The sequence below is a fragment of the Meles meles genome, chromosome 2 (assembly GCF_922984935.1).
Source record: "Meles meles chromosome 2, mMelMel3.1 paternal haplotype, whole genome shotgun sequence".
NCBI lineage: Eukaryota > Metazoa > Chordata > Mammalia > Carnivora > Mustelidae > Meles > Meles meles.
This window is the reverse complement of record NC_060067.1, coordinates 175,100,128-175,114,603: the sequence shown is the minus strand read 5'-3', so window position 1 is coordinate 175,114,603 and position 14,476 is coordinate 175,100,128. Positions and strand designations below refer to the sequence as shown.

The 14,476-nt window shown below is 41.9% G+C and overlaps 1 protein-coding gene across 10 annotated transcripts in view; it reads left to right on the top strand.

Moving 5' to 3' along the window:
• The window catches only part of TACC1 (transforming acidic coiled-coil containing protein 1), a 117,312-nt gene that overhangs the window by 16,723 nt on the left and 86,113 nt on the right, over positions 1-14,476 (top strand). For 2 of the 10 annotated variants that reach the window (XM_045987055.1, XM_045987032.1), the window contains exon 1: positions 9,600-10,126. The exons of 5 other annotated variants lie outside the window; for them this stretch is intronic. In XM_045987055.1, the coding sequence (XP_045843011.1) occupies positions 10,050-10,126 (77 nt within the window). In that variant the 5' untranslated portion in view covers positions 9,600-10,049. Of the gene's footprint in view, positions 1-9,599; positions 10,127-14,476 lie in introns of those variants that run through there. 3 more of the 10 variants (XM_045987047.1, XM_045987141.1, XM_045987103.1) reach the window with 3 other exon arrangements.

The following is a 14,476-nucleotide window of genomic DNA, read 5'->3' as shown; positions in this document are numbered from 1 at the left end:
GTCCTCAAATGGTGGAAGGGACAAGGAATCTCTCTGGAGCCTCTTTTATAAGGGCACCAATCTCATTCATGAGGGCTCTACCCTCATGAGTCTCATGAGTTAAGCACCCCCGAAAGGTTCCATCTCCTAATATCATCACTGTTGGGGATTATTCAACATATGAATTTGAGGGAGACACAAATGTTCAGCCCATAGTACCTCCCATTAACGATACTTCATGTAAGTTGAACTTGGCACTTTCATTTTTATCCAATTGACCCAAACTTAGTTACATGGCCATACCTATATGCAACGGAGACTGGGAAATGTAGTTATTATTCTGAATGGCTAAAAGTCAGGGTTGTTTTTTATTTGTTTGCTTTACTAAGAGAGAAGAGAAGAACACATATTAGGGAATATTAGTCTCTGTCACCTTAAGATATTACAGACTTAGTGCAATTATGCTTCCATTGCTCAATGCCCTTAAAATTGTCTTCAGGGCACATAGGAAATTATTTTCAGTATTCTAGATGAGTCTTCATCCTGTGGAGGTGGATTTCATTTTTGAAACTCGGTCACTCAGGACTGCTGTCGTGAGTAAGGTGGGTGATAAAGCTGAGAATTACCATCCCATAAGAAAACTATATGGGCTTCTACCTCTGGATATTATGGACCATTCTGGGTATTATGACCATCCTTGCAGAAACTAACTCTAAAACCTGGATATCATATATAAAGTGACTACCAGAAGGTACTGAAGAGGAAACGGAAATAGATTCTGGTGTGGCATGAGCTTGAATAATTTTGGTTGATCTATCTTAAAGTTTGTTATTCTTTCATTTAACATACCTTTTGGTAGTTAAGTCCATCTGTTAAATTTTTTTCAGAAATTTGCACTTTTCATCTCTAGAATTTGCATGAAGAAGTACATTATTAACTTTAAACGGGCTATGATAAGTTAAGGATGTATTTTGTAATTTTTTTTTTATTTATTTGACAGAGAGAGAGAGAGATCACAGTAGGCAGAGAGAGAGGAGGAAGCAGGCTCTCTGCTCGGCAGGGATGTGGGGCTAGATCCCAGGACCCTGGGATCACGACCTGAGCTGAAGGCAAAGGCTTAACCCACTGAGCCACCCAGGTGCCCCTGTATTTTGTAATTTATAGGTCAACTGCTAAAATAAGAATGCAAACACCGTAGCTAAAAGGCCATCAATTAAACAGAAATGGAAGAATTTATGAAATATTAAAGTAGTATTTTTAAAAAGTCAAGAAATGGAAATGTAGAAGCAAAGAGAAAAGTAGGAAACAAAAATATAAAATCATAGAACCAGGGCACCTGGGTGACTCAGTGCCTGCCTTTGGCTCAGGTCATGATCCCAGGGTCCTGGGATCAAGCCCTGAGTTCAGCTCTCTGCTCAGCAGGGAGCCTGCTTCTCTCTCTACCTGCCACTTCCCTTGCTTGTGGTCTCTCTGTCTCTCTGTCAAATAAATAAATAAAATTTCTAAAATAAAATAAAGTAAAATGATAGATCCCAACCCAACTATATCAGTAATAACATTAAATGTTAATAACCTAAACACTCCAATCAAAAGACTAAAATTGATGATTCTTTTTAAATGGATTGAAAAGGCCAAATGTAACACCTCAGTGAAAAAGATATATAGATGACAAGTAACATATGAAAGATGTGCTACATCGTATGTCATCAGGAGTCTACAAATTAAAAGAAAGAGATACTACTCCATACCTATCAGAATGGCGAAAATTCAGAACACCGGTGATGCTAAATGCTGGTGAGGATGTGGATCAACAGGAGCTCTCATCCATTGCTGGTAGCAGTGCAAAATGGTCCAGCCCCTTTGGAAGATAGTTTGGTAGTTCCTTACAAATAAATGATATGGGGGTTGGGAGGGGGGAGGGGAGTTATGGACATTGGGGAGGGTATGTGCTATGGAGAGTACTGTGAAGTGTGTAAACCTAGCGATTCACAGACCTGTACCCGTGGGGATAAAAATACATTATATGTTTATAAAAAAAATAAGAAATAAATAAAAAAATTAAAAAAATAAATAAGTGATATGATCCAGCAAAAACATTCCTTGGTATTTACCCAGATTAGTTAAAAACTTTTGTACAAACAAAAATCTTTACATGATGTTTATATCAACTGTATTCATAATTGCCAAAGATCCCCTGAGTAACCAAGATGTCCTTTAGTAGGGGAATGGATAAACTGTGGTACATCCAGGCAAGGAATATTATTCAGGGCTGAAAAGAGTTAAGTTATCAAGCCATCAAAAAGACATGGAGGAGGGCGCCTGGGTGGCTCAGTGGGTTAAATCCTCTGCCTTCAGCTCAGGTCATGATCCCAGGGTCCTGGGATCGAGCCCCGCATCGGGCTCTCTGCTCAGTGGGGAGCCTGCTTCCCTTCCTCTCTCTCTCTGCCTGCCTCTCTGCCTGCTTGTGATCTCTGTCTGGCAAATAAATAAAATATTTAAAAAAAAAAGACATGGAGGAAGATTAAATGCATATTACTAAATAAGACAAGCCAGTCTGAAAGGCTACATACTGTTCTATCCTATTATGATGTTCCAGAAAAGGCAAAATTACAAAAACAGTAAAAATATATGATTTCCGGGGAAAGGGGTGTGTGATGAATAGGCAGAACACAGCAGGATTTTAGAGGAGTGAAACTATTCTGTATGATAGTATAATGGTGGATACATGTTATTATATGTTTGTTAAAACTCATGGAATGTACAATACCAAGTGTGAATCCTACTGTAAACTATGGGCTTTGGGTGACGATGATGTTAGTGTTGATTGTAACATATGTACCACTCTGGTGCGGGATGTTGATATTGGGGAAGGTGTGTGTGTTTGGGGGCAAGGTGCTACAAGGAACTCTATACTTCTTGCTCAGTTTAACTGTGGACATAAAACTGCTTTAAAAAATAAAGTCTATTTAAAAAAAACAAATGGACATACTTAAAATATAAAGACTGAGACAGATTTTAAAAAATAGATGGCTAGAAATATCATGTAAATAGTAAGCATGAGAAGGCTGGAGTGGCTATATCAGTATCAAACCAAAGAGATTTCTAAACAAAATGTATTACCAAAGATAAAGAAGGGCACTTCAGAATAATGAAAGTTTTAGTTAGTCAAGGTGACATAAAAATCATAAATTTGTCTGTGCTCAATAACAGCTTCAAAATATATGAAGCAAAAATTGATAGAATTAAAGGAAGAAATACGTAATCATAGCTAGAGATTGTAATGTCTCCCAGAAATTGATAGAGTAAACAAACAAAAATCAGCAAAGACAGAAAATACTATCAACCACATTGACCTAGTTGACATTTATAGAACAATTCACCCAAGAACAGCAAAATGTATATTCTTTTCAAGTGTACATGATATATTTACCAGGATGACATATTCTGGACCATAAACAAGTCTCAGTAAATTGTTTTTTAAAGATTCTAGTGTCAGTAAATTTTAAATTTGTTCTTTGACCACAATTAAATTAAATTAGAAACAAGAACAGTAATATAACTAGGGAAATCATAAATATTTGGAAATGAAGCACTTTAAATATTCAATAAGTAAAAGAAAGAAATTAGAAAATATTTTGTACTGAATGATAATAAAAGTTTGTGGGATATGTTAATTCATACCTAGAAGGAAATAAGTTATAGCTCTGAATGCCTATGAGATAAAAGAATTCTCTCAAGTCAAGTTTTCACCTTTCCATCTAAGTTTCCACCTTTAAAAATTAGAAAAAGGAACAAATTAAACTGAAAGCAATCAGAAGAAAGGAAATAATGAAGATAAGACAGAAGTCAATGAAATAGAGAACAGAAAAAAAGGGAAAAATTAATAAAACTAAAAGCTGGTCATTTGAAAAAAAAAACTAATAAAACTGACAAATCTCAATCACAGCTGACCAAGAAAGAAAGAAGGAAAGAAATTGCCATATCAGTAATGAAAGAGAGGGCTCCATTATAGATCCTTCAAACATTAAAACAAGAACACTCCATCATTATTATTTTTTTGATTTTTAAAGATTTATTTATCTGGGGGTGGAGGGGCAAAAAGAGAGAATCTTCATGCAGAGTCCCACTGAGCACAGTCTGACTCATGGATGATCTCACTATCCATGAGATCATGACCTGAGCCAAAACCAAGAGTCAGACGCCCAACCAACTGAGGTGCCACCCAGGTGCTCCAAATACTCCATTATTAGTAATATGAGCATCTTTTGCCATTAAATGTGACCATTTAGGTGAAATGGGCCCATTCTGGAAAAGATAAGAATTACAAAGCTGACTCAAGAAGAAGCAGAATGGTTGAATAGCCTTATGACAAAGAAATGAAATTTGGAATTTAACATTCTGACAAAAAAACTTCTGGGTCAGATGGTTTCACTGGTGAATTCTATTAAACATTTAAAGAAGAAATAATACCAATCCTACAAAAACTCTTCCAGAAAATAAAGGAGGAGGAAATACTTTCCAACGTGTTTTGTGATTTACTATTATCTTGCTTTCAAAATCAGATGAAAACATGTTAAGAAAGAAAACTACAGATCAATATGCCTCAGGAATATAGTTGCAAAAATCCTCAACAACGTATTATCGTAAAGACTTTTTTTTTTTAAGATTTTATTTATTTATTTGACAGAGAGAGATCACAAGTAGGCAGAGAAGCAGGCAGAGAGAGGGGGAAGCAGGGTCCCCGCTGAGCAGAGAACCCGATGTGGGGCTCGATCCCAGGACCCTGAGATCATGACCCTAGCCGAAGGCAGAGGCTTCAACCCACTGAGCCACCCAGGCGCCCCCAAAGTATTATCAAATCAAATCTAATAGCATATCAAAAAATTATATGCCACAATCAAGGGACAATGCAAGTTTGGCTTGACATCTGAAAATCAATCAATGTAATTCAACAAATTAATAGAATATAGGAGGAAAATAATATGATCATTTTAATAAGTACAGAAATACAATTTTTTGAAATTGAGTACCTTTTACCATTAAAAAAATCTCGACAAATTATATATAAAAGCAAACTTCCCAACTTGATTAAGGCAATCTACAAAAGATGACAGCTAATGTCATGCTACAATGTGAACAATTCAATGCTTTCTACCTAAGATCAGGGAAGAGGCCAAGATGTTAGCTCTAACCACTTTTATTTAATATTGCATGGAAGTGCCTAGCCAGAGCTAGGCACTGGTATACAGAGTATAATGAAAGAAGTAAAACTAACTTTATTTGCAAGTGACATACAGAAAACCCTAAGGAATCCACAAAAAAACTATTAGAAATAATAACGAATTTAGTAAGGTTGCAGGATATTACATAAAGTAATCAATTTTATTTCTCCATTTAAAATAGCATAAAGGAATTAAATCACATTTTCCTTGTTGTGGAAGGGGGAAAAAAAACAGCATAAAGGGACGCCTGGGTGGCTCCTTCAGTTAAGCATCTGCCTTTGGCTCAGGTCATGATCCCAGAGTCCTGGGATCAAGCCCCACATGGGGCTCCCTGCTCAACAGCGTGTTTGTTTTTCCCTCTCATTCTGCATCTCCCCACTACTCATGCTTTCTCTCTCTTTCTCTCAAATGAATAAATAGAATCTGTTAAAAAAAAACAAAAAACCTTAAAAATAGCATAAAAACCTTTCGGAATAAATTTAGCAAACAAAGTACAAGACCTATAGGCTGAAAACTATAAAACATTATGGGAAATTCAAGATCTCCATAAACAGGGCTATACCAAGTTCATGGATTAGAAGCCTAAATGTTGTTAAACTATCAGTCCTCCTTAAATTAGTAAATAGATTTAGTGTAATCCCTATGGAAATCCAGACAAGGTGTTTTTTATTTAAAGAAAAAAAATTTTTTTTAAATTTTTTAAAAATTTAAAAAAAAATTTTTAAAGAAATTTTAAAAGAAAAGAAATTTCTTTTAAAGTTTGTATGAGAAGACAACCGAGAATAACTAAAACTAGAAAGAAGAGAACAGTGTTGGAGCACTTACGCTACCTAATTTCAAGAAAAAGATGTGGCTTTTGCAGAAGGACTATGCGGCCCTTACTAACAATATGGAGTAAACCTAATTTTATCCTTCGGCTTACAAATTAGCATTTTAGTAACTTCCAAAAACGGAAAGGTGGTGCAGCTCTGAGATAAGCTTGTGATTTCCCAGGATGGCTACTATGAAGGGTAACACTCATTTGGCATGATTGCTGAGGAGGGAAATCCATGTTGAACATAAGCTTTGTGATCAAGACAGAACTGGGTTTCAATACCGGACACTACTTCTTACCTCGCTAAACTTCAGTTTCTTCATCTTAGAATGGGGTGCACAGTGTAAAAATTAAGGAAAGACGGTACAGAGGCTAAACTCTGTGTTATAACTCCTGAGCTAACCTACCTGGCTTCTACGCCTAGCTCTGCCGTTTTGTAGCTGTGTGGCCTTGGGAATGTTTAACCTTCCCATGCTTCACTTTACTCATTTGTAAACTGAGGATACTAAAGTGCTGTTAAACATTGTAATGGACATTAAATGAGTGAATAAATCTAAAGCACTCCAAACAGTCTGACATATAAAAAGTACTCAAAAAACTGTTACCTACTGTTGTTATCATTTCCCTGTATTATGAGGACTAAGTGCTGTTACTTTCATCAAGCCCCAAGCAAAGTCCCCGGTATCTACTAAATGCTGGCTCTCATCCTTCTGTGGAGCCTAAGCAGCATTCTAGGGGTACAGTTTGACATTGATGAGTGTATTTCACAACATAGGGGGCAATCATAAATTTCCATTTCTTAAGTTTTCTTTCTTTGCTCTGTTTTCAATGTTTAAAGAAATGCCTACTGAGAGAATTATAATGCAAAATGGGAACATTAACACTGGACATCAAATACTACCCTTCCAAGACTCCATCCCAGGCCATAGATCTCCTTTGATCCCGGTTGGCCATCATGTTTAGCAGCCTGCTGCCCAGGGGCTGCAAAATGCCGGCTGCCTCCCTCCTCTCCTCTTCCCTTTCTTCTCCGTCTCTGGGCGTTTTAGGCAGAAACTGCAGGAAACCATAAAACAGTCAGAAGGCTCTCTTCTCCCTTTATTCCATATCAAATGTAACAGCAAGTGGTGTCCAGCTGTTATCCTCCTGCCCTCCCCTTGAAGGACAACTCCTCAGCTGTGTGAATAGTTCTGAGCCCCAGAACTGGCCTTACTCTCTTGGTCAGTGGGTCAGACGACAGCACGGTCATCCACAACTTATCGCAGGCCTTTGAGTGCACAACTGCAGAACCACACAGAGGGAGAGGAAGTACTTTCATCTGTTTAATAATTTTCCTCAGAGAAGGACTCAGATTGCATGGTAACCCTTCTATACCTTCATTAGTGATGCTGAACTTTTAAATGTTGCGTTCCAACTGAAATATAAAAAGCCAGAAGGATTTTAAACCAAGAGACATTAAGCAGAGGATTTGTAGATATCCCAGAGCCTATTCCTCTGTTGGAGATCTGCAGCCAGCTCAGAGATAGGGAAACAGAACTTGGCTTTGCTTCCATGTGAAGGGCCAGTCATAATACACTGGGGGGGAAGAGGGCTCTTTGGGTCTCTCAAGTCTATCCTGGGCATTTTCCTTGAAAAGCAGGGAAGTTTCCTAAGTTTACTTCCCAAAAGATAAGACTTCGCCTTCACTGTCTTCACTCCCCTGGGTCTGGAGCCCCAGCTGCCTATGTCTCTGTTCCAACCAAGGAGGCAAAACCAGTAAACACAGGCATCTATGCAGAGATGCTCTTTGGCCCCCTGTAGACAAACTTTCTCATTATTTTGCAGACTCTTTTCCGCTTCATTGTCTTGCTTTCTCTGCATCACAATGGGGTGTGGGCGTCACTCTTCCCTTTTCTTTTAAACAAGAGTGATGTTTAATAATGTTACCCTGTGCCTTTCTCCACTAATAATAATAAAACTTTCCCCAACAGCCCACCTTATCTATCCAGTAGAAAGAAAATTTCCCCTTCCCCTCCTGTTTTCCCCTTGGAAGGATCCACTGGGAATAAAGACCTTTCTCACTAGGAGAGGCTGAGTGCTCCTCTGAAAGGGACCATGGCTCTGACTGGGTTATGTTTGCATTATCAATGGCACTTCAATCACATTGCCAAAATATTCCAGACAGAACATGTGGAGAATGTAAGCTTTTTTTAATCATCTGCCAAGAGTCAACTTTGCTTTAGCTATTTGAAATCCTTCCCACACGATCTCAATTCCCAGTCTCACTACACTTTTACTAATTAATGTTTATTTTCCCATTCCCAAATACTCTGCCTGTATATGCCTACAATGTGGCAGCATCAAAACCCTCTGGCTAGGTTAGAGTGAAGATAATGTATAAACAGGAAGTCAAAATTCGACATAAAAAAGGATCCATTGTAAAAAGAAGTCTCCCTTATGAGTTTTCCCACCCTTCCTGGAAACATTACAATGTAGGCACATACGTCTTTATTGCCTAAAGCTTCCAGTCAAGAACAAAGTTAATATTGAACACCATTCTGTGTGCTTTGCCTCAGTCCCATTCATTCATTCATTCATTCAGCGAACACTTATTGTGTAGAAGGCAGGACACAGGCCCTGTTCCAGGTACTAAGCTTGCATAGAGCTTATGACAAGAATTATAGAACTCATATTCTAGTGGAAAGACAGGCAAGTAAAGAAATAATTACAAAATAAAATCGGTAAGTGCTGTGTTAGAGGAATTAACACATGGTGTAGGAACATTGGGGAGGAAAACGATAACGTGCATTTATCAACAATTATTAGTGTCAGTGATGCACCAGGCAGTGTTGGGGGAACAGGGGAAACAAAACAATTCCCTGTCTTTGCAGTAACAAATTTGTTACAGGCAGTAACAAAAAAGATGTACTATCAGGATGCAGGATAGTGTTACAGAAGGGAGGTCTGAGTTGGTCTGGAAGGCTAAATAGGTGTTAGCAGAAAAAGGCATTCCAATCTTTGTTTTAAAACAAGCAAAACAAAACACTGGGACGGAGGAGAGCCGGCTGGAGAGGAGGGATGTAGGAGACGGGGATGGGTGAGCAAGGGCATGAAATATTCTGCAAGGTGAGTTATGAGGTATATCATCAGGTGGATCACAGGTGCGATGGGAGGATGGGGGCATTTCCCCCTAAGACAGAGTTTGGAAGAGAAGTTATTCCAAACTGAATGTCAGAACCAGAGGGACCTTAGAGATAAAAGTGAACATATCCCTCACTTTAGAGATGAAGAAAACAAAGACTCGCGGAGGGTGAAGTCATTTGTCCCAAGTCACCCAGCTTGTTGTGGGCGGAATCGGGATAAACCCGTCTCTCCCCACGGCTCTGCCCTGGCCTCGCTCTCCGGAGAAGCTGCGGTGCGGAGGCCGCTAGGAAAGGCAGCCTCGGTCTCGGGATCCGGACGGACACACACACACGGACACACACGGACACACACACACACCCACCCCCCCACACACACACCCCGCCCCCTACCGGTGCTTCCCTGCAGAGCCGCCCCCCCCCCCCCCGCCAACCCCCCTCTCCTGGAGCAGGGACTCCCCGCCTGACCTGTCTCTCCCCGGGGCCGAGCGGGCAGACGCCGACGGCTCGCGGTTTGCGGGGCCCCGGAGGTGCGCCCAGGCCTCCTGCCCTCTCCACCTGTCTTCGTTCGCCTCCAAGGGACTTCCCTGCTGGGAGTGCGGGGCCCGCGGCCCGGATCCCCCCCGGAAGCGCGGCGCTCAGCATCTCCCCGGGCGGGAGTCCCCGGCCGCCGTGCAGGCCGAGCCCTGCAATTGGCGGCGAAGTTGGCGGCGCCTCGAGCAACGCCCTTTAGCCGGCTTTCTCCGCGGCCGGGACCCTGAGGCCCCGCTCCCCGCCACCCGCCCGCCCCACCGCCCCACCACGCCACCGCCCCACCCTTCCTCCCCCGCCCTGCCGCCTCCTCCCCGCCCAGGGTCCGGTCCTGCCGGCGCGCCGTGAAGCACCGGCGGGCGCAGCCAGGGCGCCGAGCTCCGAGCTATGGGAGGCTCGCACTCTCAGAGCCCGCGGGGCCGCGAGCCGGCCGGGGACAAGCCCCCGACAGCCCGAGAGAGCGCGTGAGTCCCGAGCCCTCCCCGGGGTCGCCGTTGGGGGTTTGCGTGCCAGCCCGGGATGCGAGCGCACGACGCCTGCCCCTCCGGGGCTGGGAAGCTGGGGCTCCCGCCCGCGCCCGCGGGGACCGGGGACTCCGGGGTGGGCCTGGTGGGACGTCCCGCCCCGAGCCTGGCCCTGCGGGGTCCCGGGGCGCCCGGCCACGACCCCACCGCGAGAGAGTCGCGCCCAGGCGGGGCCGCTGCCCTGCGCCTATTCACGCTGCGCGGGTGGGAGAAGGGGACCCCGAATTTTCCCGAACTCGTCCAAGCAGGAAAACACACGTGTCCTAAAGGGTTCTGAAGTATTCGCGAGACAGCTATTTGCAGGGGGGTGCAGATAATCAGAAAGGAGCTCGAGGCTCCGGTGATCTGGCCGGTCAGTGCTGGCCTTCGGAGTTCAGGAATTTGGATGCAGTGCTTGCTGCTCCGAAGAACTCCCTCTCTTGTTGGCTCCGAGGGTTTCATGATGATCTCAGAAAAAGGGCTGTATTGTAGCAGCAGCAATTAGGCTTTTGTTCTGGGACAACAACAATTGGGGACACCAAGTAACTGAAATGCAAGCTGCGAAGGAACATTTTTAGAGAACGTGATTTAGAGCAAGTTAGCTGCACGGTTGGAAAGGTGGCCATGCTTCTCGCCAGAGAGGATGCACTGAGAGCGCCTTGGGAACCCAACAATCATTAAGCTTTTAATTTAAAATAATTTTAGAACACGTCTGTATCTTGGAGGTGAGGTCATTTTGAGGAATCCATACTGTATTTTAATTCAGCCAATGATGAAGTTTTTTCATTTGAAAAAGATACACTTAGGCTTTGCGTGTGTAGCCTGGGCCCTGGGAGGGCTTTTTGACCATTCTTTGGTCATCTTTTTGGTGATCTTTCCGAGGCAAAGTAGCTTTCTGAATTTCCACAGGATAGACATGTTAGTTATGCCTCCTGATGTTTTTGGTCGCCGAACTTAGTTCAGGAAGCTTATTAATCATATGGATAGCTGAGAATTACCCAGCATGTAAAATGTGCAAAATGCTTACTCTGTTATTTAATCCCCAAGAACATCCAGTTAGTTTCTCTCATTGCCCTCATTTTACTGATGAGAAAACTGAAGAGCAGAGAGTTTAAGTGACTTATTCAAGGTCACACAGCGAGAAAGTGGTGAACTCAGGTTGGCTGACTCTAGAACTCTTGCAGTTGCCTTCCACAGGAGAGTTGGGGCTATTTTAGGAAGCCAACTTTTGTCTCAGCTGGCAGAATACATCTCACTTTTTTTCTTGAATTCTTCCTGAATAAGGGAGAAATCTGAATTAGCAATGTTTAGTACCTATGAAGAGGAAATTGACAAAGTCAATTTAACCTTTTTTTTTTTTCATTTTATTTATTTTTTCTCAATTTAACCTTTTAAAAAGCAAACACAAGCGGTAGTGTAACATTGAGATGAAGTTAAGAGTTCTGGAAGCATAGAGCCCTGGGTTTAATTCTAGGCTTTGCTCCTTAATAGCTGGAGATCTTTCATCTGTTCCTTAACCTCTCTGAGTCTGTTTCCTTATTTGTAAAATGGGAATGAAAACAACGTCCACTTCACGTGCTGTTCTGAAGATGACATAAAATCAGGTATATATGAAAGACAAGTTATAGTTTTATCTCGAAGCAATATATTGTTTTAGCCAAGGATAAAAGTGGACTATTTAATCTTTGTGGACATGTTTACTGTGTAATTTGAAAGTAAATATTGGAATCATCCACTGCTAGCATGTTGAACTCAGTGCTTTCCTTGTAAGGTTCAGTGGCTAGGGTGAGGAATTTAATTGTTAGATTAGCTAGTGGCTTAGTAATAGATAGAGAAGATCTCTCTTCCAGTGAGGTTCTTACGTGGACCTTAGATATTTAGCAAAGCTGGCCTAAATATGATCAACATACAACCCATCTTTGCTCTTCACCTGGGAATACAGCCCAGAGACACCCTTCTCTACTCAACTGAGTACATTAAGAAACACATAAACTCCTGTAGGCAGTGACAGGATTATTAGGTCCCAGAGTGTGCAGAGCACACTACAAACCACCTGGTGTGCACCAGGTCAAAGACTAGAAATATGAGACTCCATGCCTGTAATATGAAAAGCTAAAAGTATGCCCTTTATCCAAGCCCTGCCTTATTTAGCTGAAGAAGCCACAAGTCTCTACAGGGTCTGAGAGAGTGGGGGATTCATTGTTAATGTCACCCGGCCGCAGATTTCCTGCCGGACATGTGGCTGTCGTGGATAACACTGACCTCAAGGAAGTCTCCTACTCAAGCCTTTTCAGTTGCATTTTCAAAATCTATTGTTCCTTAAAAAAATAAATAAATACATGAAAAGCCCAGAAGGAAAGCGTTACTACGGGCCTTTGTCTTTTGAGGGAGAAATTATGTTTCAGGATGGTTACCATTAATATTGCAGAATAATTTAATCAAGTATTAAAATTAACCAGCTAAATCCCTCATAGCAGAACTCTGTCATGAAATATAAAGAAGTATGGATGTACATGAAAAGAAATGTCTGGCTTTTGTTTGTTTTACCGAGTTCCTGTACACAGTCTGGCTGAAGAAATGTCCAGTTTTAAGATTATGCTCATTTCAATTAAAAATTGTAGCTGTCTACCTTCCCCAGACCCAAGGAAAGAAAATTGCTGGCTTTGGTAAGAAGCAGGGAGACTTTACTTCATTTCTTCAGGGAGGCTGCACGATATGGTGATTAGGAACCGAACCTGTCGAGCGAGGGAGACCTGGGTGGGCATCCCAGCCAGCTCGCCTACTAGCTTAGCTTGGGAAGCCTCGGAAAACAATCACTTAATTCTTCTGTGGGCAGAATTTCTACATCTTTAACACACCAGTAATCGTAGGGCACCTGCGTCATTCAGTCTGTTGAGCAGCCACTCTTGATTTTGGCTCAGGTGGTGATCTCAGGGTTGTGAGGTCAAGCCCAGAGTCAGCTTGAGATTCTCTCCCTCTGCAACAAACCCCCACCCCCACCTTGTGTGGACGCATGCACTCTCCAATAAATCTTTAAAAAATAAATAAATAAGTAAAATGTCAGTAGCTGTTAACTGCTTTTTGAAGTGGAGTGCAGCACATAGTACTTGCTAAGGGCCCCTACCTGAGTTATTACAGTGTTTCTATGTAAATGCACCTGTAAACCAGAGGCTATGCTGGGCTCTTTGGGATATATATTTTTGAAGAAGGCAGGGTCTTTTCTGAAGGGAAGGTTGACATGTGTCCTAATTCAGTAAGACCTCTTAGAGAAGAAGCAAGGCCGTAGGTCTCTTGAGTTAATTTTTTTTTTCTCAGTTAATTTACATTTTCCAGAAAGCACTATCCAGAGGACAGATGTGTGTTTGGGAATATGGCAGTTTGGTGAGATGTTTGAAACCTCTGATTCCTTAGGTGGTTGGTTTTGGCAGATTTGTGGAAAGATTTGAAGAATGACATAAACAGAGCCTGTTATTCATTAGGGAATCCAGCATGTGACTAATTCATCTACAGCTTGTTGAACTTGTCTGCCTGGAATGCAAGATATGCACCTGCTGTCAATCCTTACTAAATTTCTAGACCAATCTTTGTTTGCATTTGGACTTCATGAGGGATAGGACAGTGGCACTGTTAGGAGGAGTTTCTAAGGTCTGGAGTGGTTTTGCCATGGGCCTTCCTGATCACATGAATTAATTACAGGTCCTGCAAGGTTCTAGTGAATTGCCAAATCAGCAACAATTAAACTCAAGTGCCTCTTGATGGGCAAGTCACCGTGGGACAGATGTTCCTGACCTGAAAAGGAAGCTCTGGCTTTGAGGTTTTAGACACACAGGACTCAAAATAAGTAAATTTGGGAAATAATATTTCTGAAAACCATTGCAATTTTTCTTGTCATTAAAAATATTTAAGTTCCCGGGGCGCCTGGGTGGCTCAGTGGGTTAAGCCTCTGCCTTTGGCTCAGGTCCTGATCTCAGGGTCCTGGGATCGAGTCCCGCATCAGGCTCTCTGCTTGGCAGGGAACCTGCTTCCTCCTCTCTCTCTCTCTGCCTGCTTCTCTGCCTACTTGTGATCTCTGTTAAATAAATAAAATCTTTTAAAAAATATTTAAGTTCCTAATTGCTACAGATATTTTTTAAATGCCCATGTTTAAATGGCTCCCTCCATCCCGTGAGGCCAGCACAAAAGGAAATAGTCAGAATTGGAAAGACAAGGGGATTATTTGTGTGTATATGTTGAGTTTAGTGATCACAACTCCTAGACCCTGAGGGTAATTCAGATAGTAACAAGGTTAATAAGGGAAGAAAAATCTCTCTC